The sequence below is a fragment of the Coregonus clupeaformis genome, chromosome 11 (assembly GCF_020615455.1).
Source record: "Coregonus clupeaformis isolate EN_2021a chromosome 11, ASM2061545v1, whole genome shotgun sequence".
Lineage (NCBI taxonomy): Eukaryota > Metazoa > Chordata > Actinopteri > Salmoniformes > Salmonidae > Coregonus > Coregonus clupeaformis.
In genome coordinates, this window is record NC_059202.1 from 45,140,848 (window position 1) to 45,159,612 (window position 18,765).

At 44.1% G+C, this 18,765-nt stretch overlaps 1 protein-coding gene across 5 annotated transcripts; it reads right to left on the reverse strand.

Annotated features, from left to right (window-relative positions):
* Positions 1-10,865: 10,865 nt before the first annotated feature.
* Positions 10,866-18,757, reverse strand: LOC121577018. Of its 5 annotated transcripts, XM_041890696.2 has the most exons (14): positions 18,665-18,739; positions 18,199-18,259; positions 16,678-16,771; positions 16,500-16,587; positions 15,829-16,180; positions 15,535-15,628; positions 15,144-15,231; positions 14,636-14,942; positions 13,207-13,300; positions 13,017-13,104; positions 12,532-12,856; positions 12,307-12,400; positions 12,125-12,212; positions 10,866-11,936 (listed from the first exon to the last, which is right to left on the reverse strand). In XM_041890696.2, exons 2-14 carry the CDS (start codon positions 18,248-18,250, stop codon positions 11,328-11,330), a joined length of 2,373 nt encoding a protein of 790 aa, XP_041746630.1. In that variant the 5' UTR covers positions 18,251-18,259; positions 18,665-18,739; the 3' UTR covers positions 10,866-11,327. The 5 variants fall into 5 exon arrangements, with proteins under 5 accessions (XP_041746630.1, XP_041746631.1, XP_041746633.1 ...); XM_041890697.2 differs by having other exon boundaries at positions 15,829-16,153; positions 18,199-18,757; XM_041890699.2 differs by lacking the exon at positions 16,678-16,771 and having other exon boundaries at positions 18,665-18,736.
* Between the last annotated feature and the right edge of the window lie 8 nt (positions 18,758-18,765).

Below are 18,765 nucleotides of genomic sequence, written 5' to 3' on the forward strand. Positions count from 1 at the left end.
TCTTCTTCTTTCTTTTGGGTTTGTTTACATTGACAGCTCAGTTATTATGACATTATTGCCCCCTATTTGCAGGGATGTACTGGTGATTTGATGGTCTACTCTTTTACATGACAATCATACACTATACTGGACAGTCCCAACATTGTAAATATAAAAACAGTACACATCAATGTTGAAGAGCACACAGGCAGAGTGGATCAAAGATTTGGTGTTGTTGCCTGCATTGACAAATCAGGAAATACTCCACAGTCTGTATTAAAAATAAATGCTACTCGGAATAGTTTAAATAAAAAACATAACATTTGATTATTTAGTGCAAATTGTTTTATAATCACATAGAATATTGAGTACAATCACACTTCAAACAGCAGATAAATATACAGGTTTGTCTATGTTAGATTCTAGTATGTCTAGATCTATGTTGGCCTGTGTGGTTCCCAATCAGAGGCAGCTGTCGCTCGTTGTCTCTGATTGGGGACCATACTTAGGCAGCCTTTTGGCACGAGTTAGTTGTGGGATCTTGTTCCGTATAGGTTTGTTGTGTGTACCTTAAGACTTCACGTATCGTTTGTTTGTTGTTTTGTCGTGTTTGCACAGTTGTAATAAACATGTACGCTTATCACGCTGCGCCTTGGTCCTTCTCGTTCATGAACGATCGTGACAGAAGATCCCACCAATCCTGGATCAAGCAGCGTGACGAGGAGAGAGGATGGACTTGGGAGGAGATGAGCGAGAGTCTGGCAAGAGGGATGGAGGCCATGATCACGGGGGAGAGACAAGCCCAAACGTTTTTTAGGGGGGGGCTCACACCGTGGACGACCAGGCAGCAGGAGGCCGCGATAGAGCGGTTCAGCCGTTTAGCAGAGGAGGCCGCCAGATTAAGGGGGTCATTGGTTCAGAGGGAGCAGAAGGAAAGTGTAGAGGCACGGCGTGAGGAGCTGGTTAGGCAGCAGAAGGAGCGGGGATTAATGAAGGAACCCAGTCCCGCTCCTCGCACCAATCGAGTGGTGCGTGTCACCAGTCCGGTCCGGCCCGTTCCTGATTCCCGCACTAAGCCAGTGGTGGGTGTTCCCAGTATGGTTCGGCCCGTTCCTGCTCCTCGCATCAAGCCAGTGGTGCGCATCGCCAGCCCGGTCCGGCCTGTTCCTGTCCCTCGCACCAAGTCAGTGGTGCGCGTCGCCAGCCCAGCCCGGCCTGTTCCTGCTCCCCGCACTAGGCCAGTGGTGCTCGTCGCCAGTCCGGTACGGCCCGTTCCTGCTCCCCGCACCAGGCCAGTGGTGCGCGTCGCCAGTCCGGTACGGCCCGTTCCTGCTCCCCGCACCAAGCCAGTGGTGCGCGTCGTCAGCCCAGTCCGGCCCATTCCTGCTCCCCGCACCAAGCCAGGGGTGCGCGTCGTCAGCCCAGTCCGGCCCGTTCCTGCTCCCCGCACCAAGCCAGTGGTGCGTGTGTCCAGTCCGGCACGGCCCGTGCCTGTTCCACCGGTGCCTGGTCCGGCACCGGTCAGCTGCTCCACTCCGGAGCCAGAGCAATCCGCTCCACCGGGGTCCAGTCCAGCTCCGGTCAGCGGCTCCACTCCGGAGCCAGAGCAGTCCGCTCCACCGGTGCCTGATCCAGTTCCGGTCAGCGGCTCCACCCCGGAGCCAGAGCAGTTCGATCCACCGTCGTCGGGTCCAGCTCCAGTCAGCGGTTCCAGTCCAGACCCAGACGTCAGCCCCTCTCCAGGTTCGGGGTCTCCCACACCAGGGTCCAGACAGGGCGTGGTACTTCGTGGGAGGAAGGAGAGAGGAAGCAGCACGCCAAGGTCCAGACCAGACCAGGGGCGCAACGGGGAGGTGGAGAGTAAGTGGTGGTCACACCCGGAGCCGGAACCGCCTCCGAGGCAGAATGCCCACCCGGCCCCTACCCTGTTAGGTTTATGTGGCGCGGTCGGAGTCCGCACCTTTGGGGGGTACTGTCACGCCCTGACTCAAGGGACTTGTATTTGTTGAGTCAGGGTGTGTATTTTCTGTGTTGGGTTTGTCTATGTTAGATTCTAGTATGTCTAGATCTATGTTGGCCTGTGTGGTTCCTAATCAGAGGCAGCTGTCGCTCGTTGTCTCTGATTGGGGACCATACTTAGGCAGCCTTTTGGCACGAGTTAGTTGTGGGATCTTGTTCCGTATAGGTTTGTTGTGTGTACCTTAAGACTTCACGTATCGTTTGTTTGTTGTTTTGTCGTGTTTGCACAGTTGTAATAAACATGTACGCTTATCACGCTGCGCCTTGGTCCTTCTCGTTCATGAACGATCGTGACATGCTTGCAATAAGGCACTAAAGAAAAACTTCAAAAAATGTGGCAAAGAAATTAAATACCCTGAATACAAAGCGTTATGTTTAGGGCAAATCCAACAACATATCACTGAGTACCACTCTTCAGATTTTCAAGCATGGTGGTGGCTGCATCATGTTACAGTGAGGGAAAAAAGTATTTGATCCCCTGCTGATTTTGTACGTTTGCCCACTGACAAAGAAATTATCAGTCTATAAATTTAATGGTAGGTTTATTTGAACAGTAAGAGACAGAATAATAACAAAAAAATCCAGAAGAACGCATGTCAAAAATGTTATAAATTGATTTGCATTTTAATGAGGGAAATACGTTTTTGACCCCCCCTCAATCAGAAAGATTTCTGGCTCCCAGGTGTCTTTTATACAGGTAACGAGCAGAGATTAGGAGCACACTCTTAAAGGGAGTGCTCCTAATCTCAGCTTGTTACCTGTATAAAAGACACCTGTCCACAGAAGCAATCAATCAATCAGATTTCAAACTCTCCACCATGGCCAAGACCAAAGAGCTCTCCAAGGATGTCAGGGACAAGATTGTAGACCTACACAAGGCTGGAATGGGCTACAAGACCATCGCCAAGCAGCTTGGTGAGAAGGTGACAACAGCTGGTGCGATTATTCGCAAATGGAAGAAACACAAAAGAACTGTCAATCTCCGTCGGCCTGGGGCTCCATGGAGTTGCAATGATCATGAGAACGGTGAGGAATCAGCCCAGAACTACACAGGAGGATCTTGTCAATGATCTCAAGGCAGCTGGGACCATAGTCACCAAGAAAACAATTGGTAACACACTACGCCGTGAATGACTGAAATCCTGCAGCGCCCGCAAGGTCCCCCTGCTCAAGAAAGCACATATACAGTGGGGAGAAATATGTTATTGGACCATAAACAGATATGGCTCATTAAACTTTACGGACCAAATAATGATGATCCACACTTCTTTGACAATATATATAATAAATGATCAACCCTGCAAGCAATACAATACTATTATTATGGTGGGGGATTATAATGCTGTTTTAAATAGCTCAATGGACCGTAAAGGAAATCACACTACAAACTATCACCCTCATGCTCTTAAGGAAATCGTGAATGTCATGGATACATTAGAACTAGGAGATACAGTGGGGAGAACAAGTATTTGATACACTGCCGATTTTGCAGGTTTTCCTACTTACAAAGCATGTAGAGGTCTGTAATTTTATCATAGGTACACTTTAACTGTGAGAGACGGAATCTAAAACAAAAATCCAGAAAATCACATTGTATGATTTATAAGTAATTAATTTGCATTTTATTGCATGACATAAGTATTTGATCACCTACCAACCAGTAAGAATTCCGGCTCTCACAGACCTGTTAGTTTTTCTTTAAGAAGCCCTCCTGTTCTCCACTCATTACCTGTATTAACTGCACCTGTTTGAACTCGTTACCTGTATAAAAGACACCTGTCCACACACTCAATCAAACAGACTCCTACCTCTCCACAATGGCCAAGACCAGAGAGCTGTGTAAGGACATCAGGGATAAAATTGTAGACCTGCACAAGGCTGGGATGGGCTACAGGACAATAGGCAAGCAGCTTGGTGAGAAGGCAACAACTCTTAGCGCAATTATTAGAAAATGGAAGAAGTTCAAGATGACGGTCAATTACCCTCGGTCTGGGGCTCCATGCAAGATCTCGCCTCGTGGGGCATCAATGATCATGAGGAAGGTGAGGGATCAGCCCAGAACTACACGGCAGGACCTGGTCAATGACCTGAAGAGAGCTGGGACCACAGTCTCAAAGAAAACCATTAGTAACACACTACGCCGTCATGGATTAAAATCCTGCAGCGCAGGCAAGGTCCCCCTGCTCAAGCCAGCGCATGTCCAGGCCCGTCTGAAGTTTGCCAATGACCATCTGGATGATCCAGAGGAGGAATGGGAGAAGGTCATGTGGTCTGATGAGACAAAAATAGAGCTTTTTGGTCTAAACTCCACTCGCCGTGTTTGGAGGAAGAAGAAAGATGAGGACAAACCCAAGAACACCATCCCAACCGTGAAGCATGGAGGTGGAAACATCATTCTTTGGGGATGCTTTTCTGCAAAGGGGACAGGACGACTGCACCGTATTGAGGGGAGGATGGATGGGGCCATGTATCGCGAGATCTTGGCCAACAACCTCCTTCCCTCAGTAAGAGCATTGAAGATGGGTCATGGCTGGGTCTTCCAGCATGACAACGACCCGAAGCCAGGGCAACTAAGGAGTGGCTCCGTAAGAAGCATCTCAAGGTCCTGGAGTGGCCTAGCCAGTCTCCAGACCTGAACCCAATAGAAAATCTTTGGAGGGAGCTGAAAGTCTGTATTGTCCAGCGACAGCCCCGAAACCTGAAGGATCTGGAGAAGGTCTGTATGGAGGAGTGGGCCAAAATCCCTGCTGCAGTGTGTGCAAACCTGGTCAAGACCTACAGGAAACGTATGATCTCTGTAATTGCAAACAAAGGTTTCTGTACCAAATATTAAGTTCTGCTTTTCTGATGTATCAAATGCTTATGTCATGCAATAAAATGCAAATTAATTACTTAAAAATCATACAATGTGATTTTCTGGATTTTTGTTTTAGATTCCGTCTCTCACAGTTGAAGTGTACCTATGATAAAAATTACAGACCTCTACATGCTTTGTAAGTAGGAAAACCTGCAAAATCGGCAGTGTATCAAATACTTGTTCTCCCCACTGTACATGCCCGTCTGAAGTTTGCCAATGAACATCTGAATGATTCAGAGGAGAACTGGATGAAAGTGTTGTTGTCAGATGAGACCAAAATGGAGCTCTTTGGCATCAACTCAACTCGCCGTGTTTGGAGGAGGAGGAATGCTGCCTATGACCCCAAGAACACCATCAAACATGGAGGTGGAAACATTATGCTTTGGGGGTGTTTTTCTGCTAAGGGGACAGGACAACTTCACGCATCAAAGGGACGATGGACGGGGCCATGTACCGTCAAATTTTGGGTGAGAACCTCCTTCCCTCAGCCAGGGCATTGAAAATGGGTCGTGGATGGGTATTCCAGCATGACGATGACCCAAAACACATGGCCAAGGCAACAAAGGAGTGGCTCAAGAAGGAGCACATTAAGGTCCTGGAGTGGCCTAGCCAGTCTCCAGACCTTAATCCCATAGAAAATCTGTGGAGGGAGCTGAAGGTTTGAATTGCCAAACGTCAGCCTCGAAACCTTAATGACTTGGAGAAGATCTGCAAAGAGGAGTGGGACAAAATCCTTCCTGAGATGTGTGTAAACCTGGTGGCCAACTACAAGAAACATCTGACCTCTGTGATTGCCAACAAGGGTTTTGCCACCAAGTACTAAGTAATGTTTTGCAGAGGGGTCAAATACTTATTTCCCTCATTAAAATGCAAATCAATTTATAACATTTTTGACATGAGTTTTTCTGGATTTTTTTCTCACTATTCATATAAACCTACCATTAAAATTATAGACTGATCATTTCTTTGTCAGTGGGAAAACGTACAAAATCAGCAGGGGATCAAATACTTTTTTCCCTCACTGTATATGTATGCTTGTCATCGGCAAGGAGTAGGGAGTTTTTTTGGGGGATAAAAATAAATGGAATAGAGCTAAGCAAAATCCTAGAGGAAAACCTGACACTGGGAGAAATATTCACCTTTCAGTAGGACAATAACCTAAAACACAAGATCAAATATACACTGGAGTTCCTTTCCAAGACGACATTGAATGTACCTGAGTGGCATAGTTACAGTTTTGACTCAAATCGGCTGGAAAATCTATGGCAAGACTTGAAAATGGCTGTCTACCAATCATGAACAACCAACTTGACAGAGCTTGAAGAATTTAAAGAGAATGTGCAAATATTGTACCATCCATATATGTGCATATAAGCTCTTAGAGACTTACTCAGAAACACTCACAGCTGTAATTGCTGCCAAAGGTGATTCTAACAGGGGTTTGAATACTTATGTAAATGAAATATTTCTGTATTAAATGTCCTATAAATTTGCAAAAATTTCTAAAAGCATGTTTTCACTTTGTCATTACTGGGTATTGTGTGTAGATGGGTGAGAAAGAAATATAATCCATTTTGAATTTAGGCTGTAACACAAAATGTGGAATAAGTCAAGGGGTATGAATACTTTCTGAAGGCACTGTACATGGAAAAAGTGGTAAACACGTTAGGTCTAAAAAAAACGGATTTTCACCAAGTCAAATTAATGTTAGAGGTTTCATGATGCTTGTATCTAAACCAAAGTAGATCATTTTAAGATTATTCTGTGGTGGAAAAAGTACCCAATTGTCATACTTAACCATTTTTTCAATTTTCGCATAAAATGACATACTCAAATCTAACTGCCTGTAGCTCAGGACCTGAAGCAAGGATATGCATATTCTTGATACCATTTGATAGGAAACACTTTGAAGTTTGTGAAAATGTGAAATGAATGTAGGAGAATATAACACATTAGATCTGGTAAAAGATAATACAAACAAAAAAAACATGCATTTATTTTGTTTTTTTGTTCCATCATATTTGTAATGCAAGCGAAAGGCCACAATATAATATTGCAGTTCAGGCGCAATTTAGATTTTGACCACTAGATGACAGAAGTGTGTGTGCAAAGTTTCAGATTGATCCAGTGAAGCATTGCAATACTGGACTATTTTGTATCAAGTCTGCCCAAATGTGACGAATTGGTCAATTGATACATTTTCAAGTACATAACTATAGAGAACATACAAAAATGATATGGTAATACAAAATGTAAGTTTACACACTCCCAGGAATGTCATACATGATGGATCATTAGTTTATACACTAACTTTCACACATCTAGATGGCCGGGTGGGGTGGGTGTGGAGCCTAGAGACAGCATGGGTTCAAACTGTAGAACCCAGTTCCTACATTTTAATAAAAAAATGGATTTTATCAAACAAAACTATGCTACATTTTATCTCAAGGACCCTTAGGATGACAAATCAGAGCAAGATTACTGAATGTAAGTACATTATTTACCTTCAGAGGTGAATGTATCAAAACAGTTGCCGTGATACGTTTTTTGTTGTTGTGCACTCTCCTCAAACAATAGCATGGTGTTTTTTCACTGTAATAGCTACTGTAAATTGGACAGTGCAGTTAGATAAACAAGAATTTAAGCTTTCTGCCCATATAAGACATGTCTATGTCCTGGAAAGTTTGCCGTTACTTACAACAGTCATGCTAATCACATTAGCACATGTTAGCTCAACAGTCCCGTATACGGGACACCGATCCCGTAGACGTTAATAGAAAATTACTCAAATGAAAGTGAAAGTCACCCAGCCAAATACTACTTGTGTGAAAGTCTAAAAGTATTTGGTTTGAAATATACTTAAGTATCAAAAGTAAATGTACTTGTTAAAATATACTTAAGTATCAAAAGTATAAATCATTTCACATACTTTATATAAAGAAAACCAGACGGCATGATTTTCTTGTTTTTTTAATTTACAGATAGCCAGGAACACTCCAACACTCAGACATCATTTACAAATGAAGCATTTGTGTTAAGTAAATCCGGCAGATTAGAGGCAGTAGGGATGACCAGGGATGTTCTCTTGATAAGTGCGTGAATTTGAAATTTTTTTTGTCCTGCTAAGCATTCAAAATGTAACTAGTACTTTTGGGTGTCAGGGAAAATATATGGAGTAAAAAGTGCATTATGTTCCTTAGGAATGTAGTGGAGTAAAAGTAAAAGTAAAAAAATAGTAAAGTACAGATACCCCCCAAAACTACTTAATTAGTACTTTAAAGTATTTTTACTTAAGTACTTTACACCACTGATTGCTCTACAGTCGTGGTCAAAAGTTTTGAGAATGACACAAATACAAATTTTCACAGTCTGCTGCCTCAGTTTTGATGATGGCAATTTGCATATACTCCAGAATGTCATGATGAGTGATCAGATGAATTGCAATTAATTGCAAAGTCCCTCTTTGCCATGAAAATGAACTTAATCCCCAAAAACATTTCCACTGCATTTCAGCCCTGCCACAAAAGGACCAGCTGCCATCATGTCAGTGATTCTCTTGTTAACACAGGTGAGAGTGTTGACGAGGACAAGGCTGGAGATCACTTCAATACCACTTTTTTTGGACAAGCTATGTTTTCAAAACGGTAATGTTTACATGAATTCTGATTATTTCCAGGGATACGTAACATCCTGGAATATATGTAGATATCTTTGTTAGAAAGAATACTACAGTGCCTTTGGAAAGTATTCAGACCCCTTCCCTTTTCCACATTTTGTTACGTTACAGCCTTATTCTAAAATGGATTAAATAAAATGTTTTCCTCAATCTACACACAATAATACCCCACAATGACAAAGCAAAAACAGGTTTTTAGAATGTTTTGCAAAGGTATACAAAAAAAGTAACATAAATACCTTATTTACATAAGTATTCAGACCCTTTGCTATGAGACTCGAAATTGAGCTCAGGTGCATCCTGTTTCCATTGATCATCCTTGAGATGTTTCTACAACTTGATTGGAGTCCACCTGTGGTAAATTCAATTGATTGGACATGATTAGGAAAGGCAGACACCTGTCTATATAAGGTCCCACAGTTGACACTGCATGTCAGAGGCAAAACCAAGCCATGAGGTTGAAGGAACTGTCCGTAGAGATCCGAGATAGGATTGTGTTGAGGCACAGATCTGGGGAAGGGTACCAAAACATTTCTGCAGCATTGAAGGTCCCCAAGAACACAGTGGCATTGATCATTCTTATGTAATACCCTTGCTAAAACCTAGAGATTATCTTAGCATCTTTTGAGACTTGGTGAGAATTGCTTGTGACGATCAACGAGTTCGGGTTTCCACGGGATGTCTGTTGCTGCTATGGAGTACTGGCTGCATTGATAGCTGTGGATTTTGTGAGGACACCTGCACGGAACTGCTATACTTTGCTGAGGCATTATCTACGAGTAGTGAGTAACTACAAATGTGGGCTGGACTTCGGGACTTTATGTATGTCTTTTTTTTTTAGCTCCAACGCGCGCCCAGGGTTTAAGCAAGCTTGCAAGTAATTTGGACATGGGTTTTGTAAAAATCATTGGGGTTTATTATTTGTATTTCTTTTGATGTGGTATATTGAAAATATGATAATATAGATCTTGAACCTTATGTCTGTTGTATTGGTGGAGTCATTTACTGTTTGTTTCATTTAATGCATGGGAAAGCATATCCTTATAATAATAACCAAGTCTATAATAATTGTATTTTAAGTTAATACCCTATTTGTCATTCACCCTAGCGAGTTTACAATAGGGATTCTTATTGGAGATGTCCTTCTCACCTCATATCCCATGCTGTTCAGATATTCTAAGTAAGGTAATATCGTGAGTCAAAACTCGAGCCTGGTGAGAGGGTTACACTTAAATGGAAGAAGTTTGGAACCACCAAGACTCTTCCTAGAACTGGCCAAACTGAGAAATCTGGGGAGAAGGGTATTGGTCAGGGAGGTGACCAAGAACCCAATGGTCACTTTAACAGAGCTCCAGAGTTCCTCTGTGGAGATGGGTGAACCTTCCAGTAGGACAATCATCTCTGCAGCACTCCACCAAATCAGGCCTTTATGCTAGAGTGGCCAGACAGAAGCTACTCCTCAGTAAAAGGCACAGGATAAAAGTCGGTTTGGAGTTTGCCAAAAGGCACCTAAAGACCACTTTCAGACCATGAGAAACAAGATTCTCTGGTCTGATGAAACCAAGATTGAACTCTTTGGCCTGAATGCCAAGCGTCACGTCTGGAGGAAACCTGGTACTATCCATACTGTGAAGCATGGTGGTGGCAGCATCATGCTGTGGGGAAGTATTTCAGCGGCAGGGACTGGGAGACTAGTCAGGATCGAGGGAAAGATGAACAGAGCAAAGTATAGAGAGATCCTTGATGACAACCTGCTCCAGACCGCTCAGGACCTCAGACTGGGGCGAAGGTTCAACAGGACAACAAACCTAAGCACACATGTCTCTGAATGTCCTTGAGTGACACAGCCAGAGGCCGGACTTGAACCTGATCGAACATCTCTGGAGAGACCTGAAAATAGCTGTGCAGCGACGCTCCCCATCCAACCTGACAGAGCTTGAGAGGTATGGGAGAAACTTCCCAAATACAGGTGTGCCAAGCTTGTAACGTCATACCCAAGAAGACTCGAGGCTGTAATCGCTGCCAAAGGTGCTTCAACAAAGTACTGAGCAAAAGGGTCTGAATACTTACGTGAATGTGATAGTAAAAAATCTAAAAATTTCAACAAACCTGTTTTTGCTTTGCCATTATGGGGTATTGTATGTAGATTGGGGGAAAAACTATTTAATCGATTTTAGAATAACGCTGTAACGTATAAGTCAAGGGGTCTGAATACTTTCCGAATGCACTGTATATATTTCCCTTGACTGAGTGATGCTGAATGTAAAAAATGGCTCGACTTAACCCTCTCTCCTACTGTGATTAGATTTTCCAAACAATAATTCACTTCCATACTTTTTTTGCAGTACGTTACAGCATTTTAATTGTTTGAAATTGAAAACAGCTTTCACAGACACATTTTAAAAGTTAGTACTTTTAGAAGCGTTCAGTTCTCTCACTTATGGTGCTTATTTGTATTTTATTACAATATATTGTAATTGCTACCAAGACTGAAAAGACGGTATGAGGTCATTGAGATGAGTCAAATCATAAAAACGTTACGGCTTATATCATTAGCCTACTCTGTCAAAAGAAGTACAACACAGAGAAATTCCCAAATGTCATTCAAAACAAGTGCACAATGTCACAGATTGAAATCTCTCACTGGTTCAGTTGAACAAACCATTAAGTTTAGAGAGTGTAAAAATAGATTAATCTCAAGCCAATAAGGTGAAAACATGCTGAAAAGTCTGTTCTCCAAGTAACTTGAAGGTTCTTGATTAGTCCTTGGCTTCCAAGGCTGTCTATACCATCAGTCTACATCCCCATCCCACAGTGGTTAATGTGTCCAGTGTGCACCACTGTAGCGCTGTTCATCACCACTGCTGCCCTCTGGCTCTCAAAGGCCTCTCTCTCTCTCCCCAGTGCCACCCGATCCTGTTCCAACAGCATCCTCTCTCTTGCCAAGTTGGCTCTCTCGCTGTCCAGCCACTGCCGCTCTCTGTCCACCGCCGCTCTATCCCCCTCTATTGCTGCCCTCTCCCTCTCCACCATCTCCCACTCTCTCTCCAGTGTTACTCCCTTGTGAGCAGCATTGCCCCCAGCTGGCCCCCTACCCAACCTCTCCTCTCTCAGGGCCCTCTCACACTCTGCTGTGGCCCGGTCGCACTCCTCTGTGGCGGGGTCCGCATACATCTCTTGGTCGTACTCCAGTGTGGTGTCGCCCCTGTCCAGCAACTGGCGTCCTCTATTTCGAGTGGGCTGCGAAGGGGAAGGCTCGGGGTCGTCACCCTCCGTTATAGGGGTCAGGACGGGTCCGCTGGCAGCAAGGCGGCCCTCCATGGCCTCGTTCATGAGGTAGAACCATGGCCAGGAAGCAGCATTGTCTGCCATGCTCTCCATGCCCACAGGAGGGTACTTCAGGTCCTGTTCAGGGAACAACAGGGGACAAGTGTGAACACAGGATAGAATACAAACACAGAGCAGACTACAGTGTTTGAGCAATGCATGGTCATTAGGAAGGATTGGTCCTTCATTAAAAACATTCTGATTTTGATCCATTTACAGTTCGGTTTATTGTGCACAAATTTGCAGCAAACAAACATTTTGTTTACCTTATATCTCCTCTTTAAGTTGTCCCACTTCTTGGCCACCTGGTAAGTTGACACCTTTCCCATGAGACCCAACTCTTTTAAAATGGCCCTGCACACAAACATGATCAATGAGTTTTGATAATGCATATTTGACATCAGTGCTTTGTCGTTGACATTTCTTTTCATCCCTAAATCCTACTCACTTCCATGCAGTCTTGGCAGCATTTCGCCTTCCAGTGAAGAGAACCTCATTGGCAGCACGCAACTTGATCAGCCTCCTCGTATCCTGCTCTGTCACTGTCATCAAAACAAAAATAAAGTTGATTTGTTTACCTCACATTTTGTCAACATTCATCCATTTTTATCTCCTGAGGTTTTACTTTTAAAAGTACATTCTGAGACATGAAGAATGAAGGAATTGCACTGACTTTTATAGGAGAATTCCAAAGGTGTGGGGCACTCCTCTCCACTGGCATCGATGAACGTAACCGTTCCATCCACATCTGTGTCCCCTGGTCCCATTCCCTCTTCCAGCTCCGAAATCCCACTCCTCTCTGGCATGGGACACGGGTCTCTCTCTGTAGGCATCGGTGAGGATACAAACAAGTAGTCTTCCTCGCTCATCCATACAGGCGTTATTTTGGGGGCTCTCCCGGCCAGTAGGCCCTCGAAAGCATCGTTCATAAGTTGGAACCAAGGCCAGGAGGCAGGGCTGCTCTGGTTCTCCATGCCACGTGGCGGGTACTTCAAGTCCTAAAGGAGAAAAGAAGATCTACATTTATTGAGAGATAAAACTTAGTGACTTACCCATCCTCCGGTCCCACAAATAAGCATGGATGTACACATACATGTGCAAGTACACACACTGACAAATAGGGTGAGATTGTACATAGACACACACTAGTTACAGTACCTTGAATTTTGTCTTCAGGTTGTCCCACTTTTTAGAGACCTGGTCAGCAGACAACTTGCCTGCGAGGCCCATCTCTTTTACTATTGCCCTGCAGAGAAATAAGGGATGTACAAAATAAACTAAGTACATTGACTGGAAATAGCAGATTATTATTTGGCCAAATATTTTCTTACAACACAAGCCAACTCACCTCCAGGCAGGCTTGGCAGTATTTCTCTTCCCTGTGAAAAGAGCCTCATTGGAAGCACGCAGCTCTATCAATCTCTTGGTGTCCTCTTCAGTCACTGTAATGCAAGCAAATATAACAACCAGCGTTATTCTTCACAAAGAAGTGTTATCGAAGTACCTTGTTCAAATCAAAGTTTATTGGTTGCGTACACAGCTTAGCAGATGTTATAGTGGGTGCCGCGAAATGCTTATGATACTAGCTCCTAACAATGCAGTAAAATGTCAAACATTTTACACCCCCCCCTCAGAACAGCCTCAATTCGTCAGGGCACGGACTCAACAAGGTGTCAAGCGTTCCACAGGGATGCTGGCCCATGTTGACTCCAATGCTTCCCACAGTTGTGTCAAGTCGGCTGGATGTCCTTTGGGTGGTGAACCATTCTTGATACACATAGGAAACTGTTGAACGTGAAAAACCCAGCAGCGTTGCATTTCTTCACAAAAACCGGTGCGCCTGGTACCTACTACTATACCCCATTCAAAGGCAATTCAATCTTTTGTCTTGCCCATTCACCCTCAATGGCACACATACACAATCCATGTCTCAATTGTCTCAAGGCATAAAAATTCTTCATTACCCTGTCTCCTCCCCTTCATCTACACTGATTGAAGTGGATTTAACAAGTGACATCAATAAGGGATCATAGCTTTCAACTGGATTCACCTGGTCAGTCTGTCATGGAAAGAGCAGGTGTTCTTAATGTTTTGTATACTCAGTGTAAATATATATTTACATTTACATTTTAGTCATTTAGCAGATGCTCTTATCCAGAGCGACTTACAGTTAGTGAGTGCATACATTTTTCATTCTGGCCCCCCGTGGGAATCGAACCCACAATCCTGGCGTTGCAAGCACCATGCACTACCAACTGAGCTACAGGAGGCCTGTATATGTATGTGAATGGCGTGTATGGACAGTATGTAAATAGAAAAGGTGTGTGTATAGCAGTAGTTCTATAGGATGAGCCATGACTAGAAAACAGTATGTAGACATGATTAAAGTGACCAGTGTTCAATGACTATGTACATAGGGCAGCAGTCTCTAAAGTGCAGGGTAGAGTACTGGGTGGTAGCCAGGTAGTGACAGTGTCCAAGGTTCAGGGCAGGGTACTGGGCGGAGGTCGGGTAGTGGTAACTGTTTAACAGTGATGGCCTGGCGATAGAAGCTGTTTATCAGTTATTGTTGCTACTAGTTAGCATATTACCAATAACTCACAAGACTTAGGGTCACAAGATGGCGAACCTAACTAAATAACTCAAACATGCACTTTAAAAACTGTCTGGGTCAACCAATACCAGCCTAAGTAAGTGGAAAATCATATTGATTTTGTACAGTCATGTTGAATTTTGAGCAAATCATCCCTTTAAAAAGGAAAAACATAATCACTTACGCTTATATGAGAATTCCGTGGTCCTGTGATACTCCCCTATGGCTGCACCGTTCCTATCCTCTGTTTCTACCAGCTCATCCATTTCTGACTCTGTCAAGAACTCCGACATTCCCCCCCTCCCTGGTGTCCGACGAGCCCTCTTCCTTGGTGGTGGAGAGGGCTCAAACTCCTCATCACCTTCCTCTACTACTGGCGTCAGGATGGGGGCGCAGCCGGCGAATCGCCCCTCGACGGCATCATTCATGCGGTAGAACCAGGGCCAGGAATTTGGGTTGCTCTCCATGCCGCGGGCTGGACATTTCAACTCCTGCACCAAAAGAGGAACACAGTGGACAGAGCAGTGTGGAATTGAGAGGAGATTTGTGCAGGAGGTGATGCGAGATACATTGTGGATCAAGAATTATTTCGAGACTAGGAGAATGTTTCTTATACACTACACTAAAAGTTCACTAATACATGTTACATACACAAATACACTAGTTGACTACTGCCATCACTCTCACACTACCTTATATCGCCTCTTGAGGTTATCCCACTTTTTGGCTAGCTGGTCAGTAGTCACCTTTCCCTGAAGACCCAACTCATTCAAAATAGCTCTGCAGGAAAACATGGAGATAAAAAACAATGGTTAACTTAAAACACAATTTTCAAACAAATTCTCAGTTAGGACACTAAACAAAATCTGAAATGATCAAATAGGTATAAGCAATATGGTAATAGCTAAATTTTGACTTCTGATAGGCTAGCTAGGCAGACATTTTCACCATATTGTTTACACCTATCCAGTCCTTTTAGACATACATAAGTGCGAAAGAGCTAGGGGTGGATTAGGGACAGACAATCACAGAATGTGCTGGGCAAAAATATGGTCTGTATCTGTCCTTCCCAGACATACACACCTCCAGGCTGGCTTAGCAGTATGTTTTCTGCCTGTGAAGAGAGCCTCATTCACGGCACGCAGCTTTATCATTCTCTCTGTCTCCTGCTCTGTCACTGTTGAGCAAGAAACAATGTCAGTAATATGAATGATTACCTTGTATCAAGTAACACACTTTTTGCAGCAAGCTTGCTAACAATCAATAACTACAATTACTAAAGACCAAGAATCTAGACAGACCTCCTGGACAAATATTAAGGTTTAATAAATAATTTTAACTGTCAACAGAATCACAGAGTATGCTCAGCTCACTTACTTTTATATGAGCATTCTGACATTCTTCGCCAGCCCATAGTAGTAGGGGCCCCGGTCTGAGTTGCATCAGTGTTAACTGTTGCATTGTTCTCCAAGTTCCCTGCCCCTGCACTGTCCTCCATTTCCGTTTTGATCAAGAACTCCAAAATGTCAGCACCCTCGGTCCCCTGTTCTCTCTCGTTGGTTAATGGCGATGGAGCACCTGGATCCTCACCACCCAAAGATTCCACCGCCAAAACGTGGGCGCTGTTGAAGAGGCGTCCATCCATGGCCTCATCCATAAGTTGGAACCAGGGCCAGGAGGCTATGCTGGTAGCAACAGTGTCCTTGCCAAGAAAAGGGTATTTTAAATCCTTAAGGAAAAAGACAAATACAGAAGTAGGACAATGGCTGGGATGCAGAGGAGGCTGGTAGGAGGAGCTATAGGAGGACAGGCTCATTGTAATGGCTGGAATGGAATTCATGGAACGATATCAAACATATGGAAACCACACGTTTGACTCTGTTCCATTCCAGCCATTACAATCAGCATGTCCTCCTATAGCTCCTCCCACCAGCCTCCACTGCTGGGATGAGGCTTTTTTGTTTTGAAGACATGGTCAGTAAATATTGACAATATCAGTAAACACCCAACTTCAGTCTTCCAAGTGCGCACACACACACACACTTTACCTTGTATCTAGTCTTCAGATTTTCCCACTTTTTGGCAATCTGGTCAGCTGTCAGCTTTCCCTCAAGACCTAATCCCTTTAGAATTGCACTGCACAGTTAAAGATAGAAAATCGTTAGATAAACTGGTTTTGGTATACTTGGTGTATACAATTTCATACATATGACAACCCTCACATACTTCCAGGCAACCTTGGCAGCATTTCTTTTTCCTGTGAAAAGAGCCTCATTGGAGGAACGCAGTTCTATTAACCTCTTGACGTCCTCTTCAGTCACTGTAAACAAAACGCATTTGATTGTAATCACCTAGTAGTTCAAAGCTTGGTGCAACTACACACTACAAAAGTATGTGGACACCTGGTCGTCGAACATCTCATTCCAAAATCATGGGCATTAATATGGAGTTGGTCCCCCCCTTTGCTGCTACAACAGCCTCCACTCTTCTGGGAAGGCTTTCCACTAGATGTTGGAACATTGCTGCGGGGACTTACTTCCATTCAGCCACAAGAGCATTAGTGAAGTCGATCACTGATGTTGGGCGATTAGGCCTGGCTCGCAGTAGGCGTTCCAATTCATCCCAAAGGTGTTCGATGGGGTTGAGGTCAGGGCTCTGTGCAGGCCAGTCAAGTTCTTCCACACCGATCTCGACAAACCATTTCTGTATGGACCTTGCTTTGTGCACGGGGGCATGGTCATGCTGAAACAGGAAAGGGCCTTCCCCAAACTGTTGCCACAAAGTTGGAAGCATAGAATTGTCTAGAATGTCATTGTATGCTGTAGCGTTAAGATTTCCCTTCACTGGAACTAAGGGGCCTAGCCCGAACCATGGAAAACAGTCCCAGACCATTATTCCTCCTCCACCAAACTTTACAGTTGGCACTATGCATTCGGGCAGGTAGGTTCTACTGGCATCCGCCAAACCCAGATTCGTCCATTGGACTGCCAGATGGTGAATCGTGATTCATCACTCCAGAGAACGCATTTCCACTGCTCCAGTCTAATGGCGGCAAGCTTAACATCACTCCAGCCGACGCTTGGCATTGCGCATGGTGATCTTAGGCTTGTGTGCGGCTGCTTGGCTATGGAAACCCATTTCATGAAGCTCCCGATGAACAGTTCTAGTTCTTGTTCGGCCGTTGCTTCCAGAGGCAATTTGGAACTCTGTAGTGAGTGTTGCAACAGAGGACAGATTTTTATGCGCTTCAGCACTCCCGTTGTGTGTGCTTGTGTGGCCTACCACTTCGCGGCTGAGCCATTGTTGCTCCTAGTTGTTTCCACTTCACAATAACAGCACTTATCGTTGACCGGGGCAGCTCTAGCAGGGCAGAAATTTGACTAACTGACTTGTTGGAAAGGTGGCATCCTATGATGGTGACACGTTGAAAGTCACTGAGCTCTTCAGTAAGGCCATTCTACTGCCAATGTTTGTCTATGGAGATTGCATGGCGGTGTGCTCGATTTTATACATCTGTCAGCAACGGTTGTGGCTGAAATAGCCAAATCCACTAATTTGAAGGGGTGTCCACGTACTTTTGGCCATGTAGTGTATATCTACAACGGAAGCACAGGGCATAAAAACAACCCATTCAATTAATGACTTCACTAGCACAACAGCCTGCAGTTCCATGCATGTGACAATTTACCTTATGGTAAGTAACTAAATGAAACGAAGGAAAATAGCTAATTAACATTTGCTACTCACTTTTATACAAGTTATCTGTGACATTAGGCGTTGGGTCCATTGTTGACTCCATTTGCACCAGCTAGAGAATGGAGAATAGAACTTACAGGAAGGAAGCGTGCTCATGCACACAAGCTTCCCATCCGGATAAGAATAGCTTAGTAGGCAGTGGTAGCTAGCTATCCAGCATCCACCAGCTCCTTAAGTTTGATCGTTTGTATTTTTCTCTTCGGGAAATGTTTATTTCTCAAATGCAAGGGACAGTTTGTCAACAAATAATGTAGGATTTGCCAGCCCTTGATTAGTTGTTTAGCTAGTTAGCAGCTAACGTTTGGTAGCAAGTAGCTAACTCCGATAACCCAACCCCTTGGCAGGATAACAGTGAAAACAATTTCCTATTTTCATCTCCCAGTAAATTCGTCTGCTATAAATATTTCGAGTTGGTACCAACGTGAACCGGTTACACGATGACACAAAAAACACTCACATTTTAAACAAAAGTTGTTATGCAGTTTTTCTTCTGTATTCCTAGCTAGTCAGTGTTGTGCACGATCCGAGAAGGGTGCACCCTATTGCACGATCCGGGGG